The sequence below is a fragment of the Nycticebus coucang genome, chromosome 20 (assembly GCF_027406575.1).
Source record: "Nycticebus coucang isolate mNycCou1 chromosome 20, mNycCou1.pri, whole genome shotgun sequence".
Classification (NCBI taxonomy): domain Eukaryota; kingdom Metazoa; phylum Chordata; class Mammalia; order Primates; family Lorisidae; genus Nycticebus; species Nycticebus coucang.
The window spans coordinates 35,931,257-35,953,158 of record NC_069799.1 but is presented as its reverse complement, the minus strand read 5'-3'; the positions used below and the strand labels follow the sequence as shown (position 1 = coordinate 35,953,158).

At 42.2% G+C, this 21,902-nt stretch overlaps 1 protein-coding gene and 1 pseudogene across 1 annotated transcript in view; one reads left to right on the top strand and one right to left on the bottom strand.

Moving 5' to 3' along the window:
* LOC128572812 (zinc finger protein 493-like) overlaps positions 1-18,974 on the bottom strand; it is a 58,090-nt gene extending 39,116 nt beyond the window's left edge. Inside the window, exon 1 of the mRNA XM_053572922.1 lies at positions 18,825-18,974. Within this exon, the coding sequence (XP_053428897.1) occupies positions 18,825-18,914 (90 nt within the window). The 5' untranslated portion in view covers positions 18,915-18,974. The remainder of the gene's footprint in view (positions 1-18,824) is intronic.
* On the top strand, positions 2,352-2,797 carry LOC128572826 (small integral membrane protein 14-like; annotated as a pseudogene).
* Positions 18,975-21,902: the final 2,928 nt, after the last annotated feature.

Here is a 21,902-nt window from a genome sequence, read left to right as displayed (position 1 = left end):
GATGACACAACCCAGACTCATAGAATCTTTGGGAAGGCAGAGTCACAGATGAGGTGCTTCTTCATACTGGCCATGAAATGTTAACTGGAGGCCTGGGCTGAGGACTACTTAGTTAAGCATCACCTCTCAAGGTTTAACATGCATACTAGCTATTTTCCATTATGCCCACTCTAAGTACCTGATTCTGCAACAGCAGCACCGACTCTACTTCCAAGCAAATAATCACTTTCTATGAACAATGCCTGTTTATGTCCTTGCTTAAGAACTGTGGGAAGAAGGCTGGGCCCATGGCTTACACTTATAGTCCCAGCACGTCGGAGGCTAAGGCACGTGGATCCCTGAGCTCAGGGGTTCCAGACCTGCCTGAGCAAGACTGAGACCCTGTCTCTAAAACTAAGCAGGTGTTTTGGTGGGCACCTGTATTATCAGCTACTCATGAGACTGAGGCAAGAAGGTGGCCTGAGCGCAGGAATTTGAAGTTGCTGTGAGCTGTTATGCCACACCATGCTACAGAGGGTGACAAAGTGAGACTCTGTCTCAAAAAAAGAAACAAAAATTTCACCAATTGTTTTGAGCCATTAACTATAGAACGATGATTGCAGAATCCCCATAGGATTTTTTTTTTTTTTTTTTTTTCAGACAGAGTTTCACAATATCGCCCTCGGTAGAGTGCTATGGCATCACAGATCACAGCAACCTCCAACTCTGGGACTACAGTGATTCTCTTGCCTCAGCATCCCAAGTAGCCGAGACTACAAGCACCCACAAGAATGCTATTTTTTGTTGCAGTTGTCATTGTTGTTTTGCTGGCCCGGACTGGGTTGAAACTGCCAGCCTCAGTGCATGTAACTGGCGCCATAACCACTGTGCTACTGGTGTCGAGCCCTCCATAGGAATTAAGGTAAGGATGGAAAATAGGGAGCAGTTAATCCCCATTTCAGTTTTGTTCTAGCTCATATCAGCTAGACTGCCAAAACCGTTTCAATGAGACATCTAGACCTACACCTAAAAAGCTCTTACACACAGTTTCCTAAGCTCCTTATCCCTTTCACCATCTCTGGCCAGCTGAGGACCATCAGGTGGTCTTTCCAACATTAGTCAGCCATCTCCTCATGTTGCTGTTGAATAAACTGCTTTTTCTTCCACCAGTTCTTGCATTGTGACTATGACTTTCCATGAAGGAATAGTCAATCTCGGGTTCAGTTAAAATTTTGCAGGTTTTGAGTGAGTCTATGAAGTGGCTTGTTTAACAATTCCCCCTGTTGCTGCTGCTCCTCCTTTTAGACTGTAGCAGCACTCAGGTGGAGAAAGCAAACACAGCACAGAGTCCCCTCTGCCCAAACTTTGTTACAACACAAATATCTCTGGTGCAAAGAAGACCACCGATCACAATCTTGATGCATGGCATAGTTTGCTGGCACTTTAAATTCTCCAAAGGTGAGAGAAGGCAGCCTTCTCTAAGGACCTGGACTCAGAATTTGGACCCGCCGATTTGGGGACTCAGAATTTAGACCCGCAGATTTGGGACTGGCATATCCAGGGGTGCAGCCAGTGCCCTGTGTACATGCATGAGAGTTACGGAAACACAAAAATAGGAATGAGGATAGTCTCAGGTATACTTGATGCACATCTGTCACCCAGGTTGAGCTTCTGGCCTCAGAGTCTCTGGGACAGTTTTAGGTCTAAAGATATCATGATAATTGAAAGACAGAGACAGTAATGGCTGATTGCTGCCCTGTAAAAGTAGTTTGTAAAACTCTACAGGTTATCCCCAAAGTCACCATACATACAAAAAATTGAAAATTGTAGCTAAATATACCTTTACTAAATGCTCATTACAAACTTTTACAAAGAGATGGCAATGCATAGAATAGTTAGTAAATGTTTTATAAAATTTTGTTGTAAATAGTGCGTTGCCTGTGGCTCAGTGAGTAGGGCACCGGCCCCATATACCAAGGGTGGGGGTTCAAACCCGGCCCCAGCCAAACTACAACAAAAAATAGCCGGGGGTTGTGGCCGGCGCCTGTATTCCCAGCTACTTGGGAAGCTGAGGCAAGAAAATCACCTAAGCCAAAGAGCTGGAGGTTGCTGTGAGCTGTGATGCCATGGCACGTTACCCAGGGCGACAAAGTGATACTCTGTCTCTAAAAAGAAAAAATGTCATTGAAAATAAAAGTACATAGAATTGAGTCAAGACAGGGGAGGGGGAAGGAAGCTGACGGCCCTAAGCGGTGGCGGTAACTGCGGAGCAGCCTCAGTGCTCCGGAGCTCCAGGAGGTCTTTCTGCCCAGACTTGGTCGCGGCCCCTACCCTCCCGCCCCATCGGTTGTTGTCTGAGCGGATTTAAACAGTCAGGTAAAATCAAGCCGGGTAATCATGGCAGAAGGTGGATATGATCCCTGTGAATGTGTTTGCTCTCATGAACATGCAATGAGAAGGCTGATCGATCTGTTGCGGCAGTCCCAGTCTATTGCACAGACACGGAATGTCTTCAGGAATTGCCAGGACCCTCTGGTGATAATGGCATCAGTGTTACTATGATCTTGATGGCCTGGATGGTTATTGCAGTGATCTGATTCTTACTGAGACCTCCTAATCTAAGAGGATCCAACCTATCTGGAAAGCCAACCAGTGCTAACAATGGGCAAGACCCACCAGATCCTCCTGTGGATTAACTTTATGATATTGGAAGTGAAAATAGTTAACACCTTGCAAGACCAAACAAATGAAGATGACCAGAGTACTCTTACCCCCATTAGAACTGTTTTTCCTTTTGCATCTGCAATATGGGATGGTATTGTTTTCATGAGCTTCTAGAAATTTCACTTGCAAGCTTATTTTTGCTTCCTGTGTTATAACCATTCCTATTTACAGTATTTTTGAGTAAATGATTATATTAAAAAAAGTTACATGGGGCTTTTTTGGTTGTCTTAAACTTAAACATTGCACTTGAGAGCTCTGCATTTAAATATTTTAAATAGTTTTGGTGGTTTTTAAATTGCTTTTTAAAATAAGGCATTTTAAAAGTTACTTAGGGTTGTCTGAGATTGTATGAAAAAAAAATCAGAACCGCACTGTATTTACATTTACTTTGGTAGTTTTATTTGTGGATGGCAGTTTTCTCTAGTACTTGGAACTGTGGCAGCTCTTAGAATATTTTTTTTTCTTTTAATGATTTCTGGCCTGATTGAAGGACATTTGAGAGCTCTGCATTTAAATATTTTGAATAGTTTTGGTAGGTTTATAAATTGCTTTTTAAAATAAGGTATTTGTAAAGTTACTTAGGATTGTCTGAGACTATAAGAAAAAAAATTAGAACCACACTGTATTTACATTTACTTTGGTAGTTTTATTTGTGGATGGCAGTTTTCTCTAGTGCTTGGGACTGTGGCAGCTCTTAGAATATTTTACAAATTTCAGCAGAAATCTGTATCATCTATTACAACTGGTGCAGGTGGCTAGAATATGAGGAGAGAAAAAAATGAAATGGTTGTTAATTTTTCTACTCCTATTAAAAATGTCTAATGTAATGAAAAATTGAATAAACATGATGGATCAATATGGTGGATGATTTATAGTCCATTATCTGACATTTGTAAGCCACTGTACACTAGCCTTACAAGGTTTATGAGAGAAGGAAAAATTAATTCTGCCTTTGCCCACTGTAATCTATATAGTAATTATTTAACCTATAGTTTATTTTCAAAATGAGTGCTTCTTGGGAAGCTTCTTTTCTGTTCTAACACTTCTCTGTCTTAAAGGTGTATCCGAGCCTGTTAGGTTACGGACATTTGAATGCCTATTTACTTCATTTTTTTATTTGAAGAAAAAAATTGAGGCTTTTGTTATGCTTATGACTTATAAAAATCTTTAATAAATTCTTGGTTTATTCCAAGGAAAAATAAGGAAAATGAGAAGCAATCAAGGATCTATTTCTCACCCCTTATCTCATTTCTGTTTGGTAATGGGATGGATTGGGGTCGGAAGGAACTTTAATATAAGTGAAATTTTCAAATGTACAAAATAGTAAAAGGTTGCACTGTTTTGCTCATTTTGGAAAAAAGTCAATATAAATAGCATTTTAAAATATGTGTGACCTGCATGGTTATGGAATTTTTTTCCTAGCAAGTGATTGCAGATGATTTTGGGGAAGTAGAAGGTATTTGCTAGCAATGTAAGGATCTTTTCTTTTTTCTCTTAGGTCAGGCTAGCTTTTTACTGTATAGATCTGTTAAATTACTTGTATGAATTAAATAAACTTCCTTGTATCACTGTACTGCTTAAAAAAGAAAAGAAAAGTACATAGAGCTATGATTTCCCCTTATGGTGACTGTAGGGCCAATTTTAGGGACACCATGTACTATAATTGCTCAAGAAGGGAGATTGGAAATTGGCAGAAACCATTATAGCTTCGTTACTTGGGACAAAATGCACTTTGCTCTACAATCATGCATTGTGACTAGAAGGTTGAGATGGACAATGACCTCTGGAGTATACCCACTCAGTGGGTATCATCTTTTTCTTTTCTTTTCTTTTTTTTTTTTTTTTTTTTTTGAGGAGACAGAGTCTCACTTTGTTGCCCTCAGTGTGGTGTTGCGTCCTCATAGCTCATAGTAACCTCAAACACTTGGGCTCAAAGCAATTCTCTTCCCTCAGCCTCCCAAGTAGCTGGGACTATGGGCACCCACCACAATGCCCAACTATTTTTAGAGATGGGGCCTCGCTCTGGCTGAGGCTAGTCTTGAACCCGTGAGCTCAGGCAATCCACCTGGCTCAGCCCCCCAAAGTGTAGGATTACAGGCGTGAGTCACCGCGCCTGCCTCGGCATCATCTATGTTTGTCATATCTGGTAATTCTGGATGGTGTGCAAAAATACCATATAATTAAAATCAGAGTCATTTCAAACTCCAGAAGAACCCACTATAATTGTAGACAGAAAAAGAACTGTCATATTAAACCAGAAGGTGATGCTCATCTCAAACAACCTAAGAGATTGCAAAGATGAATTAAATCACCATAATTAGTCCTCAATAAGACCTGACAGCACCACTGGTTATACAGGGTGTCCATAAAGTTTGTGTGCAACTTAAAATAGTAAAACCCAGGGTGACAGAGTGAGACTCTGTCTCATAAAGAAAAAATAATAAAAGAAGACAAAAGACAAAAACAGAAAGAAAACATGTATGGCACCTGAAGATAATGGTGAGAGAGATTGGGGTGAGTAATTCAACCTGGGAAGGAGCTCTGATTACAAAAATTTTCCAAGCTCTGTGTTCTCAAGAGCAGTTCATTGCAAAAAACAAAACTTCCCATGGTGACTTAGGTGATACTCTCTATTTTACCTATGACAAGGCCAGGCACAATCTCCGCAAATTCCCATTTCTTGCTCATAATCAATTACCTGAACAGTTCTTTTCTTCACCAGTCAGAACAAAATACTTCTTCAAATTTTGCTGAAGTTATTCTTCCCCCAGAAGTTGACCTTTGACCAATTCGAAGTCTGACTTCAATATCTAGCCCCTTTTAATGCTCCTCCTAAGAAGTGTCTTACTGAAGGATGAAACATCTCCTGACCTGGCAGATTGTTTCCCCACCCTCCATTCTGCCCTCATCTCACACCTTCTTTCTACACTTGTGTGCTCCTCTCTGTCAAAGAAAGCCCTTGTGTGTGATGGTTGCAGATCATTTATACTTCATGCTTTCCCCAAGCAATACTTCCTACAATAATAAAGAATTCATTTTATTGGACAATGAGACCGAATTTCAATTTTATTCTATTGCACAATGTCTAGAAACACCACTAGAACAATACCACCTACACCTCAGAAAGCACGTATCATCACCCTCCACTTCCATCAACCACATCAGCTTGTGGGTCCCCAGCTTTCAGGGCTCTACCCATCTGTCCCTACAAAGGGCTCTTCCATACCCAGAGTGAACAGCCTGAAAACTTTCAGAGAAGAATCCCTGGGCCCTCAATGATCATCTTTTGGAGCAACAAGAACGACCTTGTCTTAGTTAGTCGCTAGATTCAGACCTTTGGTTCCCAGTGAAGTTTGTTCACTTGTAGATGAGAAAATATTAAGTGTTTGAGAAATCCACCAAAATTCTGCAAACTCAGTGTAGATGTTTATATGATAGAAGAAAATTGTAAGGCACTTTTCATATCTTATGTCAACATGAAAAGCAAAATTACTGGGTGGTGCCTGTGGTTCAAGGAACAGGGCTCCAGCCCCATATACCAGGGATGGTGGGTTCAAACCTGGCCCCAGCCAAAACATAAAAAAAAAGCAAAATTACCTATTTGTGAGACAATACTGATGTCATTTAATTTTTAATTCCATGAAAACAAATCGTTTAGTAAACAATCATCTGAGACCATCTCTGCAGGTTTACAAGTCCCCTTCCATAGACTTTAGCATTAAATTCCAACTTCCAGATGATACAAAACAGAACAAAGTTACCTACTGTCACAGATTGTCCAGTCTGTGTAAGAGAGGAACTGATATTTGGGAATATTCACAATTCACCAATTGATCTACCACACTTTCACGTGGAAATTTATATGCAGCCATGATGCAATCCACACTTTTTTTTTTTCTTCTTCTTGATATCATTACAAAACTAAGCCCTGGGCTTCCATTTGAAATCATCCTCAGACAGTGACATATCTCAAAACCTTACTACTGAACCTTTTCCCTTAGGTTGCTTCACTGAAAAAGATCAACTAATAGTTACGATAGAGTAATAAGAGAATGGTTTATTTCGAAATACCATACCCATGGGGGGAACCACAAGAATGACTTCCCAAAGTCTCAGTGATACTTGGTGGCTGTTAAAGATGCCTTTTAGAAGGGAGGGGAAGAGTGGGGTGAAGTATAGGTGCAGCATTTGGTTGCTAGGGGCAATGTGTGTTGATGGGTGGAAACAGACTGAGAGACACATCTTGAACTTCAAATGACCTTAGGGCCAGGTCTATGTGAGAAGGATTCCAATAGCCCGTTTTCTGATTCTAAATCAGGTTACTCAGGTTTTAGAGAGAAAAAGCAAGTGCTTTCTCATCAAAAATGGCCTTTTGACTGAAAAAAAATATATATATAAATACATTTTATATATATATATATATATATTTTTTTTTTTTGCAGTTTTTGCCTGGGGCTGGGTTTGAACCCACCACCTCTAGCATATGGGGCCAGCACCCTACTCCATTGAGTCACAGGCACCACCCCTGAAAATATTCTTTTTTTTTTGTTGTTGAGACAGGGTCCCACCCTATGCCCCTGAGCAGAGTGCAGTGGGTGTGGTAGCTCACCGCAACCTCAGACTCGGGCTGCGGGCACCCAGCTGCCTCAGCCTCCAGATGCCGCTGGGATTACAGGCGTGAGCCACCGCGCCCGGCTGGGTTTTTCCATTTTTTTCACGAGTCGGGGTCTCACTGTCGCTCAGGCGAGTCTTGTCTTTATACCAAGGAATCATATTTTGGGGTGAAATTTACTTAGCTCCCTCAGTATACCCACTCAAAGAAAAAAAGATAAAAACAATTTCTTTAATGAAATGGAATAATATCACTACATATTTAATTCCCTTTCCTGAACTCCAGTTCTGTCTTGCATTTTCAAGAAAATTTTCTGATTTTTTAAGTTCTATTCATATATTGCATTTTTGTTTTCTTTCTTCTTTTTTTTTTTTTCTTTTTGAGACAGAGGCTCAAGCTGTCACCCTCGGTATAGTGATGTGGCATCACAGCTCACAGCAACCTCAAACTCTTGGGCCTAAGTGATTCTCTTGCCTCAGCCTCCCAAGTAGCTGGGACTACAGGTGCCTGCCACAACACCCAGCTATTTTTTGGTTGTAGCTGTCATTGTTTTTTGACAGACTCAGGCTGGATTCGAACTTGCCAGCTCTGGTGTATGTGGCTGGTGCCTTTGCTGCTTGAGCTACAGGTGCCGAGCCTGATATATTGCATTTTACACTTAATGAAAAATTAAAGCTGAAATAAAGAAACAAAGCTTTTCAAGGTTCACTGGTAACTGAAATCCAGATATGCCTCAGTCAAGTATGGTCACCCTATCTATCCCTTGAGACATCCTCCCACCCTCACCCTCAGACTGCTCACAGAATTGCTCAATGGTCACCCTCCCAGGAGAAACTGCACCCTAGCTTTCAATGCATATCAAGTCTGAACTGTGTTGCAGGGTTTTTATTTTTGGTTGAGATAGAGTCTCACTTTTTCATCCTTGATAGAGTGAAGTGCCTTCATAGCTCACAGCAATCTCGAACTGCTGGGCTCAAGCGAGTTTCTTGCCTCAGCCTCCCAAGTAGCTAGGACTTACAGGTGCCCACGACAATGACCAGCTTTTTTTTTTGGTTTTGTTGTTGCAGTTGTCATTGTAGTTTAGCTGGCCCAGGCAGGGTTCAAAACTGCCAGCCTGGGTGCATGTGGCTGGCACCCTACCCACTGAGTCATGAGCAAGACCATCCACCTGGTATTTCTTAAAGATAAGTCCAAGGACATTTGGTACCTCACAGTCCATTTTTCAGGTAGTTTAGTCAACCAAGAAGTCAGTGAGTACTTTTCCATCTATCTTGGAAGTGAACCAGACTTACTCCATTTTGTCGAGGGACTGTGGCCCAGACATTTGTCAGGAATTAAATGGAATTTTTCCACCTTAGTCTAGGCCTAACAATGTAGAACAGTTAGGCCGAGGAAACAAAAGTGGTGCATTTAGACTCAGTGTGCCACACTTTTGGAAAATGTGGGGGAAATGCTAGTCTCCCTATTGACTATTAAAATATACAAGACGGAATTAGGCTAAAAGGGTTCTAGAGCTTTTAGTTCCTAAGTTAGAAAACCAAAATCCAACTCAAATTTATGTTATAAATTACTAATTGCAAGAATGGTTGGTCTTTACAGTGAAATAATACAAAAATTAGAGGGGATGGGCAGGAGTGGTGACTCACACCTATAATCCCAGCACTTGGGATGCCGAAACGGGTGGGCTGCCTGAACTTAGGAGTTCAAAACCAGCCTGAGCAGGAGCAGGAGCAAGACACTGTCGTGAAAAAAAAAATTCTAAATTGCTGGGCTTTGTGGCCGGCGCCTGTAATCTCAGCTACTTGGGAGGCTGAGGCAAGAGGATCGCTTGAACCCAAGAATTTGAGGTGGCTGTGACCTAAGATGCCACGGCAATCTACCCAGGGTGACCAAGTGAGACTCTGTCTCAAAAAAAAAAAAAAAGAAAAAAAAGGGCGGCGCCTGTGGCTCAGTCGGTAGGGCTCCGGCCCCATAGGGCGCCGGCCCCAAATACCAAGGGTGGCAGGTTCAAACCCAGCCCCGGGCAAACTGCAACCAAAAAATAGCCAGGCGTTGTGGCGGGTGCCTGTAGTCCCAGCTGCTCGAGAGGCTAAGGCAAGAGAAGCACCTTAAGCCCAGGAGTTGGAGGTTGCTGTGAGCTGTGTGAGGCCATGGCACTCTACCGAGGGCCATGAGGTAGGACTCTGTCTCTACAAAAAAAAAAAAAAAAAAAAATTAGAGGGGAGGTGAGAGGGAGATTGGTGTGCTCTCCTAAGGGAACCTAAGGGAGATTCACCTCACAAACACAAACAATATTAGCTAATCATTTCTACACTCATATTAATCTGAAATTTATAAAAAAAAAAGTAGAGTTGCAAAAATAAAAGGATGATAAATATTTTTAGGGTTTAAATATATATTTTGCAGCCAGTGTCTCGCTCCATTAACCCAGAGTGCAGGAATGTCATAGCTCACAGCAACCTCTAAATCCTGGGCTCAAGCAATCCTCATGCCTCAGCCTCCCAATGGCTGGGACTACAGGCCCACCACCACCACAATACCATGCTAACTTATCTATTCTCAGTAGAGACAGGATCTTGCTCTTACTCAGGCTGATCTCCAACTCCTGAGCTCAAGCAATCCATCCACCTCAGCCTCCCACAGTGCAGGGATCACAGACATGAGCCTTGGCACTCGGCCCCTCTGAATATATGTTATCATTTTCAATTCTCCACAAGTGTGTGTACATATATATAGACATATATATGCATATAAATTCATAGTATTTCAGTAAAATCTCTCAGCCTGCCTCCTTTCTCTTGCCTCCAGCTCCCTCACCTCAGTAGATTTTCTCTTTTCAAGAACCATTAAACAACCCAACAAATCAGGGCGGTACATGTGGCTCAGTGAGTAGGGCGCCAGCCCCATGTACCAAGGGTGCCGGGTTTGAGTCTGGCCCTGCCCAAACTGCAACAAAAAAACAAAAAGCAAACTGCAACAAAACACACTGCTATTGTTGCAGGAAGACGAGGCCCAATGGACAGAAAGAGCACCCAAACACCATGTTTATAAGAGGAAGGGCTTCATTCACGGGCCTGGAGCTTAAGGCATAGAAGAATTCCAAATGGCCGTGCTCCCCAACTGGCTTGGTCTTTCCCTTTTTATCTACAGTCAAAAAGTTGCAACTCATAGGTACCTTTTTCATTGGCCAGTTTGAATCAAATGGGAGATGCTATTCCAGCCCCCAAAGAACTATAGGATTTCACAGAAGTGCAAATTTCTAAGTTCCAGGAAGGTAACTCTACAAATTCCTAAGAGCTGAGTCACCAGGGAGAGGACCCTGCAGGTATATCCTTGCCCTCTTCTTGAAAAGACTTGTTCTCCTAGACCTCACCCTTCCTGGCTCTCCTCTCTCACTATATTCCCTTTACTCACTCCCTGCTCTCTCTCATGGCTTCCAGCCACTCTCTAATATAAAATAAACCCACACATTTATAGCCTAATCTGGACCTAAAGAAAGTCTTTACTCACACTGTGTGTAGGATGAACTGAGCAACTGAGCTTTTCCACACCACTTGAAATCACCTGTAGTGAGAAGACGATGGAGTCAGCCAGGCCAGGGCCTACATGACACAGCTGGTCTGGTGGTTTAGGTCCTACAAGACCTTCCCACCTGTCTCCCATGCTTATTCTTTTGTAAATGTAGCTCCCACCCTGAAGATGCCCATCTTGAATCTTTGGGAAATTAACTTTTGAATTAAAAATGTCAGTGATTGTCACTGAGTTGTGCAGTTTCTTATTTTAAATAAGGGTTATTGTGGTCTTTGCTTTGGGAGGATTTAAAGATTTAACTTTGAATTGGAAATGTTAGAGATTGTTCACTAGTTGTGTGCTGTTTATTATTGAAAGTTAGTTAATGTGCCCTCTGCTGTGAACCATTATGCATAAATCTCTAATTTTGGAAATCTTAGACGAGAACAGTCTTGGAGAGGCTATTCTCACTGTTCTCCAGAATCACTGGACTTCTGACAAAGTTTGAGAACCTCTCCCTGTCTCTGCATACTGGCTAACAGTGACAGGCAGCCGGACCCTCTTCCTCCTATAACAGTCTCTCTCACTAATGCAGAGGCCAAGGGAAAACCCTCCACTTAATTCTTTGAAGGTTTCCAGGATACGGACTCACACATGGAAAATTAATAATAGAAAAGCATACAAACTTATTAATGTACTACATATGTGGGGAATCGTAGAGAGATTACCCCAACCTCCCACTGGAGTACAGATGCTTAAATACTTTTTCATAACAGAAGAAAGACATGGGAATACAGACCATTTTCTTGAAAGACAAATCTGAATGAAGCTGAGAGGCAGAAATTATGCTGAGGAAAAAGCCATTCTCCAAGAGCGGGTGGATTTTCGAACTGCAGCAGATAAGGAAGTAATAGGAAAACAATAGAAGGCAACTGTTTTTATTTTGGGAAGACACTTTCTTTGTAAATAAGGACATTTTAGACAGTCCATCCCTGATAGAATCAGATGTACCCGCCCAAATACACCTGCCCCAGCCAGGTGGGACTGACCCAAGTCCCTCCCAGGAAATAGGAATGCTGCCAATTGCTGCCCTCCTGATCCTTTGTCCCTCCCAGGAAATAGGAATGCTGCCAATTGCTGCCCTCCTGATCCTTTAAATGCCCATCACCATAAACCACGTGTGGAATTCCTTTCCTGACTTCACCCCACCTGCATCCAGGTGGAATAAAAGCCATGTTGACCACATACACTGGGCCTCCATTGTCCTTTCATCTCACACCAAAGCATAATCTTTCATCTTCAGGTCCTTAACCTCTCAATCCCTCCTCTTGTGGGGAGGGGAGAAAGACTAGGTTATAAGGGAGTTAATTAATATTCAGGCTTATTTCCAAAAATCTTTCCATTTTCAAAAGCACTCACAATGCTTAAACTACCATTTCTGGAAGAATTATTTTCTGCTCCCCAACATTAACTTAGCAGGAAACAAAGTTGAGGCTTAACCAATCACAAACTGCCAATTCTCTTCTGATTACTAAACCAGGAGATTTTCACCTAGATAGTCCAAAGAAGGTAAATGCATAATTGTAACCAACCAGTTCTTGAATTTGGTTTTGTGTCACCTTTTTTTGAGAAAGAGTTTCACTTTTGTCACCCTCAATAAAGTGTCATGGTGTCACAGTTCACAGCAACCTCAAACTCTTGAGCTCATGGGATCCTCTTGCTTCAGCCTCCCAAGTAAATGGGACTACAGGCGCCTGCCATTGCCACTATGAACAACTATTTTTTTTTTTTTTTTTTTTTTTTAGAGACTGAGTCTCCCTCTGGTTCAGGCTGGTCTCCAACTCCTGAGCTAAAATGATCCACCCAACTCAGCCTTCCAGAATGCTGGGATTATAGGCCTGAGCCACCATGCCTGGCCAAGTTTGCTTTTTTATGTACCTTGTGAGAGCTTTCCTTTCAATCACCCCCCAACTCAACCTACCTTGGAATCTCCAAACTACAACTTATGGCTGAGAATCCATGAATTGCTGTTTGTTTGTTACACAGACATTTTAGAGAGTCCACCTTTATTCCTGTGGTGAGGGGAGCAAGACGAGGTTTTAAGAGACTTAATATTCAGGCTTGGGTTCATCTTCATGAACTGGAATTTAATGGACTTGGAATGGTGATTCTAAAATCAATGGGTATTGTTTGAAAGAGAAGAAAAATAAATGACTTCTGCATCATTATTTTTCATTTTTATTAGAAATTTCAATCATCAGCCAGGTGCAGCTGCTCATGCCTGTACTCCCAGCACTCTGGGAGGTCAAGGGGAGCACACTGATTGAGCTCACAAGTTGGAGACCAGCCCTAGTGGGAGGTTGGGATAATCGCCCTATGATTTCCCCTCATATATAGTACATTAAAAATTTTGTATGCCTTTTCTCTTATTAATTTGCCATGTGTGAGTTGGTATCCAGGAAACCTTCAAAGAATTAAGTGGAAGGTTTTCCCTTGGCCTCTGCATTAGTGAGAGAGACTGTTATTGAAGGAACATGGTCTGGCTGACTGTCACCGTTAGCCAGTATGCAGAGACAGGGAGAGGTTCTCAAACTTGCAAAGACAGGACACTCTCTCTCCTAAAAACAGAAAAAATTAGTAGCAAATTTTCTTTTTATTTGGGGGGGGAGACAGAGTGTCACTCTGTTGCCTGGTTAGAGTGCCATGGGTGCCATAGCTCCCAGCAATTTCAAACTCCTGGGTTCAAGCAATTGTCCTCTCTTAGCCTCCCAAACAGTTTGGATTACAGGTGTCCTCCATGACCTCCCACTAATTTTTCTATTCTTAACTAGAGATGGTTTTCCTCTTACTCAGGCTGGTCTCCAACTTCTGAGCCCAAGCAATCCACACACCTCGGCCTCCCAGAGTGCTAGGATTACAGGCATTGTGGTAGAGACAGACACCCCATCTTTTTTAGCTATGTGTGAACTTAAAATGCCCTTGAAAATGCTTTGAAATGAATTGTTATCACTGGTCTGGACTTTCCGCAATGCCTAAACAACATAACACTGAACCATTAGGTAAATGGGGTTATTGGGTATGAAAAAGATCAAATGTGTATGCAGAAAGTGAAGTTTCTTGCTTTTCACCTAGAGCCTAGACAAGGTAGCCTATTAAAAAATAGAAAAAAAAGGCTTAGCACCCATAGCACTGTGGTTATGGCACCAGACACATGCACTGAGGCTGGAAGGTTCAAGCCCAGCCTGGGCCAGCTAAACGACAATGACAGTTACAACAAGAAAATAGCTGAGCATTGTGGTGGACGCCTGTAGTCCCAGCTACTTGGGAGGCTGAGGCAAGATAAGCCCTAGAGTTGGAGGTTGCTGTGAGTCATGCTGCCACCACACTCCACCGAGGGCGAAAAACTGAGACTCTGTCTCTAAAAAGAAAAAAAAAAGATAAGCAGGCTCGGTGCCTATAGGTCAAGCAGCTAAGGTGCCAGCCACATACAACTGAGCTGGTGGGTTCAAATACAGCCTAGGCCTGCCAAAAAAAATGACAACTACAACCAAACAAATAGCCAGGCATTATGGCAGACGTCTGTAATCCCAGCTACTTGGGAGGCTGAGGCAAGAGAATCGCTTAAGTCCAGGAGTTGAAGGTTGCTGTGAGCTGTGATGCCACAGCACAATACCCAGGGCAACAGCTTGAGGCTCTGTACCCCCGCCCCCCCAAAAAAAAAAAGAGAAAAGAAAAGAAAAAAGATAAGCAAAAGCTTTTCCCGTGCAAACAAAGAAAACTACGGAAGTAATAAATGTCCTTCTGAAAAGCATTATCCCCTATTATGAGCTCCCCAGAAGCCTTCAAAGTAATAATGGTCTGTCTTTTATGGCAGAAGTTACACCCCAGGTAAGCAAACTTTTCAAAATTCACTAGAAATTGCATGTAGGCTGTAGACTTTAATCATCTGGAAAATATAAAAAGAAAATAAACCACACACTAAAAAATATATTGCCCAACTACGCCAAGAGATCCATTTACATTAATGGATTATTATTGCCCCACTAATTACTGTGAATAAACATTGCACCTAAAAAGCAGGCTCATATCAAACCTTTACAAAGTTATTTATAAGAAACCCTTCCAGGCAGTCTCAATTCAAATGCCCAGGTAAGCCGAATATAATCATAAATTAAAAAAGTATGTACAACAAATGCAGCAAGTGGTATCCCTTATTCACAAGTTCTCTTCCCAGACCCCAGTCAATCCCTACAGAAAATTTATGTCCCTTTTATCCTAGTAACCAAGTCCAGCTCAAACCCTGGAAAGACAGGCCTGAGAAAAACAGCTGAAAGAAAAGTAGACTAGTCCAGAAGATGTTCTGCTGGGGACACCACGGCAGTGAAACTCGCAGACTAGAAGCCTGGGCCCACCACACTCCATTCAAGCTGTACCTCACCCTAGAAGCAGCTTTGGCCCACAAACAGTAGATGGCCTCTCCTGAAGGCAGTAACAAGATGGAATGAAGAAATACAATCCCCACTCATCTTCCTCTTGAGACTACGCACGGTTGTGTTCTCACCCACGACCTCATCCAATTTTGATGAAATAAAAATGTAGAGATTGATTTAGTCCAAAATGTCATAAATATGTCTGATTTCTGGCTCAGTGCCTGTAGAACAGTGGTTATGGCACCAGCAACATTCACGGAGGCTGGAGGGTTCAAGCCTGCAGGGGCCACCTAAACAACAATCACAACTACAACAAGAAAAGACCCGGGCTTTGTGGCGGGTGCCTGTAGTCCCAGCTACGTGAGAGACTGAGGCAAGAGAATTGCTTAAGCCCAAGAGTTTGAGTTTGCTGTGAGCTGTGAGGCCACAGCACCCTACCAAGGTTGACATAGTTAAACTCTGTCTCAATATATATATATATGTCTAACTTCTGTCTTACTAGAAGTCATCATGTAAAACAGGCATTTCCTTCATGTCTAATGGAGATGTGCACCCGCTAGAACTTATGAGAAATGTCATACATTTCCCATATATCCACAAGATTATCCCCCACTCTGATATTTATACTTATAAAACAATCACTACTGTCAAGAAAAAAGGATATTATTTGCCATATAACTGAAAAGTGTAACTAAGAGTCATAAATATATTAAGTTTAAAAGGTACCCATGCTGGGGTGGCGCCTGTGGCTCAGTGAGTAGGGCGCCGGCCCCATATACCGAGGGTGGTGGATTCAAACCCCACCCCGGCCAAACTGCAACAAAAAAATAGCCGGGCGTTGTGGCGGGCGCCTGTAGTCCCAGCTACTCCGGAGGCTGAGGCAGGAGAATCGCCTAAGCCCAGGAGTTGGAGGTTGCTGTGAGCTGTGTGACACCACGGCACTCTACTGAGGGCAATAAAGTGAAACTCTTGTCTCTACAAAAAAAAAAAAAAAAAAAAAAAAAGGTACCCATTCTGATATACCATCCTTAATAATTCCTTACTTAAATGTAACTTAACTGCCTTTGTACCTTATGCCAATAGACACACCAAGGTACCTGGAAGATAGTTATTATGAGGCACCCAAGACTTTTCATACATCCCTGCTACAACACAGGGAAAACTTCTTCACTAAGATTAAACCCTTTTCTACCCTGGGTACAAAAATGTAAGTCCAACCGGTCTAAAGTAATTTAAGATATTACACTCCCTGAAAACTATCATAGCCAACTACACGTTTTTAACCCTGATAAATACACCACTTTAGCCATTTGTGTCATATCAACACTAACTATTGGACTCAATCTGAAAATTAGTCCATTGTCCATGCCATCGTCAAGACCCTTAATACAACTTCTCAAGCAGTAAACGCACTGAGCATTCAATTAAAGCAAGTTCGAGAAGCTATCCTAAAAAAAAAAAATCAAGCAGCCATTAATTATTAAAACACAATCACAGATGTAAAAAGTTAAAAAATGTATACTGCTTCAATTTATCAACAGTTACCAACCCATTAAAAACAAGTTAAATGTATAAAAGATATAGTCCAAATAAAACAACGAACAAGATTTATCAGAATATCCAACACTTCCTAACAAATTGTCATAATTACCTAAATCCAAACCTTAAGTTATTGTCAAATATATATACCAAATATGCCATTCATAATGTACCCCATTTTCACAAATTTCAGAAAACAAAATCAGTACAGCCCTCATGTCAATTTAACCATACAAATATTTCCATTTGAAATCAATTTAATAGATATGAAAATAAAATAAATAAAAGTAGAGAATGTGGTAGACGCAGACACACCCACAACCTTTCTTAGCTATTCCTGAACTGAGAATGCAGTTGAAAACATAGGAACAGTAAGTCAGTAAAAACAAGCTAAACCAGAAATAGAGAATAAAAATAATAATCTTGAAAAAAAAATAAAAAACAAGGAAGTAATGACTCACTAGAGAACAACTTAATAGCAGGTTTAATGATGTTGTTTTGATGATTTTCAGTGATTTTTTTTTTTTTTTTTGAGACAGAGCCTCAAGCTATCACCCTGGGTAGAGTGCTGTGCCATCACAGCTCACAGCAACCTCCAAATCCTGGACTCAAGGATTCTCCTGCCTCAGCCTCCCAAGTAGCTGAGACTACAGGCATTTGCCACAATGCCGGGCTATTATTTGGTTGCAGCCATCATTATTGTTTGGCAGGCTCAGGCTGGATTCGAACCTGCCAGCTCTGGTGTATGTGGCTGGCGCCTTAGCCACTTGAGCCACAGGCAGCAAGTCTGTGATTGGTTTTTTAATTGATTTTTTTGTTTGTTTTGTTTTTCTGCATTTTTTGGCCAGGGTTGGGCTTGAACCCGCCACCTCTGGCATATGGGGCCCGTGCCCTACTCCTTTAAGCCACAGGCACCACAGGTTTAATTGTTATATGTAATTAACTTGCCTACATGCTGTTAATCAGATAAGTAAAATATATTTTTAGTATACTTTTTTTTTTTTTGTGGAGACAGAGTCTCACACAGCAACCTCCAACTCTTGGGCTTACGCGATTCTCTTGCCTCAGTCTCCCGAGCAGCTGGGACTACAGGCGCCCGCCACAACGCCCTGCTATTTGTTTGTTGCAGTTTGGCCGGGGCTGGGTTTGAACCCGTCACCCTCGGCAATGGGGCCGGCGCCCTATTCACTGAGCCACAGGCGCCGCCTATTTTTAGTATACTTTTAAAATTATCCACTATATAAATTATTAAAATTTGTTACATAGACAAAACAACATTTAAAAAATTACTCTGGGGGAGGCGCCTGTGGCTCAGTGAGTAGGGCGCCTACCCCATATACCGATGGTGGCGGTTCGAACCGGCCCGGCCAAACTGCAACAAAAAATAGTCGGGCATTGTGGTGGGTGCCTGTAGTCCCAGCTACTCGGGAGGCTGAGGCAAGAGAATCGCCTAAGCCCAGGAGTTAGAGGTTGCTGTGAGCTGTGACGCCACGGCGCTCTACCGAAGAGCACAAAGTGAGACTCTTGTCTCTAAAAGAAAAAAATTGCTCCCGCTGTTCTCCGAAATTGCTGGCCTTTCCGATAATGAAGTCTTTTCAAGAATCATCTTCCTGTCTCCGTGTTTAACTACAACAGGCAACAGAGCCTCTTTCTGTTCACCAACACCGTGAGCCACCGCGCCTGGCCCTAAGTTCACGTTTAAAAGGAAAATGGAGAGACTGGGGGGACCCAGGGACTACAGCCCCTCCGGTGAACAAGCCCCACACACGGGCGCTCCAGGCACAGCTGCTCAAATAGAGCTCTGGGCGGTGGTCTGATTAATGCTCCCGGAAGGGGCCGCAGCAACAGAGTCCCCGCTGCCTGCCCCTCTCCACCTTTTACTCACAGGGACTGAGGGCCAAGGGGTGCCAGTGGCAAACTTCACTCTGAAGATGGTAAAATTGAAGTGAAATTGCCCGGTCCCACCGCAGCCATTCCTGGCATCAACTACGCCCCTCCCCCTCTCAGGACGCCCAGTCTCCAGTACTCACCATTTCCCAGCTTCTGGGAGGGCCCGGTGTTGTCCCTACAGATCTGAGTATCTGCAGCTCACAGGGTGACAGAGGTTGTTGCCCAGTCATCTGGATCGTCCGGGAATTGCAATAGGTGAAGAGGGGATATCAGTTGATCTCGGGGAAGAGACAAACTCTGCGGATCCTGGAGCCGCCTCTTCCTTTCTGGCTGTGCATTTGATTGGACAGTCCAATCATCCCTGACTGGATAGGGTCTCAGGCCCCACCTCTCTGTTCTTGAGTGACAGCACTGCCATCTAACAGGAGATTGAATGCGGCCAGAATGTTAACAGTTTCTTCACCACGGCACTCTTTTCCCCCCCCCCCCCCCCGTTTCGTTTTATCAACTGCAGGGCCCATGACTTTATTACTCTCGATATTCCAGGGCCACTCCTTGCCGTTGAGTACCCTGTTTCCCAAATTTTGACTAAAGGAATTAAATCTCTCTCTCTGGGTTTTTTTTTTTTTTTTCTGTTCGTTTGCTTGTTTGTTTGCTTTGGCCAGGGCTGGGTTTGAACCCTCCAACTCTGCATATGGGGTCGGGGCACTACTCCTTTGAGCCACAGGCGCCGCCCTGAAAAATCTCTTTACTGAGTGTTTAGTCTGTGCTAGGCTTGGACACCTCCTGTTTAAGTTAGAAGTTAGACTCTGCTGTGAAGGTGTTTTCAGCATACATCATGATGTCGAGATAAAAACATGCACAGCAGGCAGCCCCCTAGCTCAGTGGGTAGGGCATCAGCCACATACCCAGAGGGTTAAGAGGTGAGTTGGAATTGTGTGCATGTGAGTGCTTTGAGAATGACTGAGATGGGTAACAATAGGTGTGGTTTCGCGCTCCCCCGCCCCACCGTTCATGGGGTGAAAGGGATGTGTGAGTGTGCCCTTCTTCCCTGCTCCAACTTTGCCCCCTGGCTATTCTGAGAGAAACTGGAAGTTCTGTGTTTTCTGCTTTTTATCTTTGGTGGCAGCCACATGGCCATGTGGGACTTGGGAGAAAATAAAAAGACATTACAAAGAATGTTGTTGTAGTTTTGCTACTGGAATTTCTTCAGTGAGTGTTTGGTCTCAAGAATTTGAGAATTAAGCCCACGGGCCATAGATCAGTGATAAAATGGCATTTTGTTAGATTGAGGGACATGCCGAGAGAGTGGAGAGTGCCAGAGCTATTGACAGAGGGGTAGTGCCTTGAAAAGTGTTGCGGTTTAGACAGTCCAGTGAGCTCTGGATGGCCCTTGAAAATCTGGGGAAGACAATGTAAATCTCGTGCTGGACAAGGCTGTATCCGTATAAGCAACAGATCTCCAAGGTGAAACAGCCTCTGGAAGAGGGGAGGAGGCCCAGATTGGAGGTTTCCTGTGTAAGTCCTTTGTCTAGAGATAAATAATTGGCCCTGAGAGATATTTTGGCCAACTTGGTAGATGGAAAAATACCTTTACAAATGAATGAATGCAGCACCTCATCTTGGACAAGGTTATTAGGTCTTTGCTGCAGTTTTTGTCTGTGGAGGGGATTAGGGTGTGTGCTTCTTAGTCAGGGTGGAGCCATCCAAAAGGTTTCGGCTTTGTTCATGACCTTGCTGGGGCTCAGAGGTTTTGTGCCTGGAAATGGGAGTCTGATGTCAGAGCTCACCTGAGCCTGAAAAATGGGGGCTCCCTGTCCAGCCCTGAGTGGGAAAATCCTATATCAATGTTACATCTCATAAAATGTCTCTCATTTATAAAATGTAATAATTTGGTTGTTTAAATTGTCAGAGAAACTGAATCTTTGTTAAAGAAATAAGATTCTTGCCTTTTAAACCTTCTACTTATCAGGTTGGCCAAGTGAATGGGTGACTTCATGGTAAACTGGGGTCCTGTTTTGTGGGAAGTAAGTTTTTGAGAGTAAGAGAAAGTAGACAAAGGAGAATGGCATTGTGTAAAGAAAGAATCTTGTGTGATAAATTTTGTCCTGAAACAGAATGATTGTGTAAGAAAGTGAAAGGCAGGGGAAAAGTTAAAGAAAGTTTAGAATGTTTGTAGATGGTGTGTGCAGGTTAAATGAAGCTTATAAAAGAGAATTTGTGAAAGAATTTACATGTGATCCAGTTGACTATGTATCTCCTTTAAAATCTTTTGGCTTGTAATTTTGTTTAAACAAATGTTTTAGGCCTTTGATATTTGACAAACCTTCCAAAATAAAAACTCTAAATCTGGGGCTTGGCACCCATAGGGCGGAGGTTACAACGCTGGCCATATGAACTGAGACTGGCAGGTTCAAACTTGGCCTAGGCCAACAACAACAAAAAAAGACACAACTCTAAATTTTTTCTTCTTGAAATGTTAAGACCACTGGAAAGTCATGGGAAAACAAATTAAACTTATTTGATTTATTCAAAATATATAGGAAACATTGTCATGAAATGGTGATTAATTTTGTGTAGGTTATGCTTTTATGTATGTTCCAATATTATAAAGAATTGGTCTATCCTAACATATAAAACATTGGACTGTCCTAACATATATTATCGGTAATAATTTTAATTCATCTACAAAAAAAAGTATTTTTTTATGTAACTGCCTAAGTCCAAAGTTTATCCTAAAAAAGAAAAAGAAATATTAAGTGAGGCTGACGAGTTCTCTCAAATTCAAATTCCTGATGTCTTTGGAAATTAAATACCTTTGGACTAAAAAGCAGATTTTTAGAACTTGCACTGGAAAGTTAACATGTCTATGAGTATTGTAATAGCTTTTTTGTTCGAAATATTGTTGATTCTTTCTGTGTTCTGTTTTCCAGAAGTCAAGAAAACAATTTTCTGTCTTTTGAGCTATTTGTAGTTTTTCAAGCAATGTATGTACTTATGAGCAGAATTTGAAACATGTATTTTTCTCTCTCCTTGATTTCTCCAGAATTTGAAAGCCATTTGTAAGTATTCTTCATTTCTGATAATACAGTTATTTGCATAATTTCAATAAGAATCTGTTTTGTTCTATAGGACATGATGAAGGCACTGGTAATTTTACCAAGGATTTGGCTAGAATAGCATTTCCAGAGGTGTCCAGATTGTGTTAAGGAATTTAG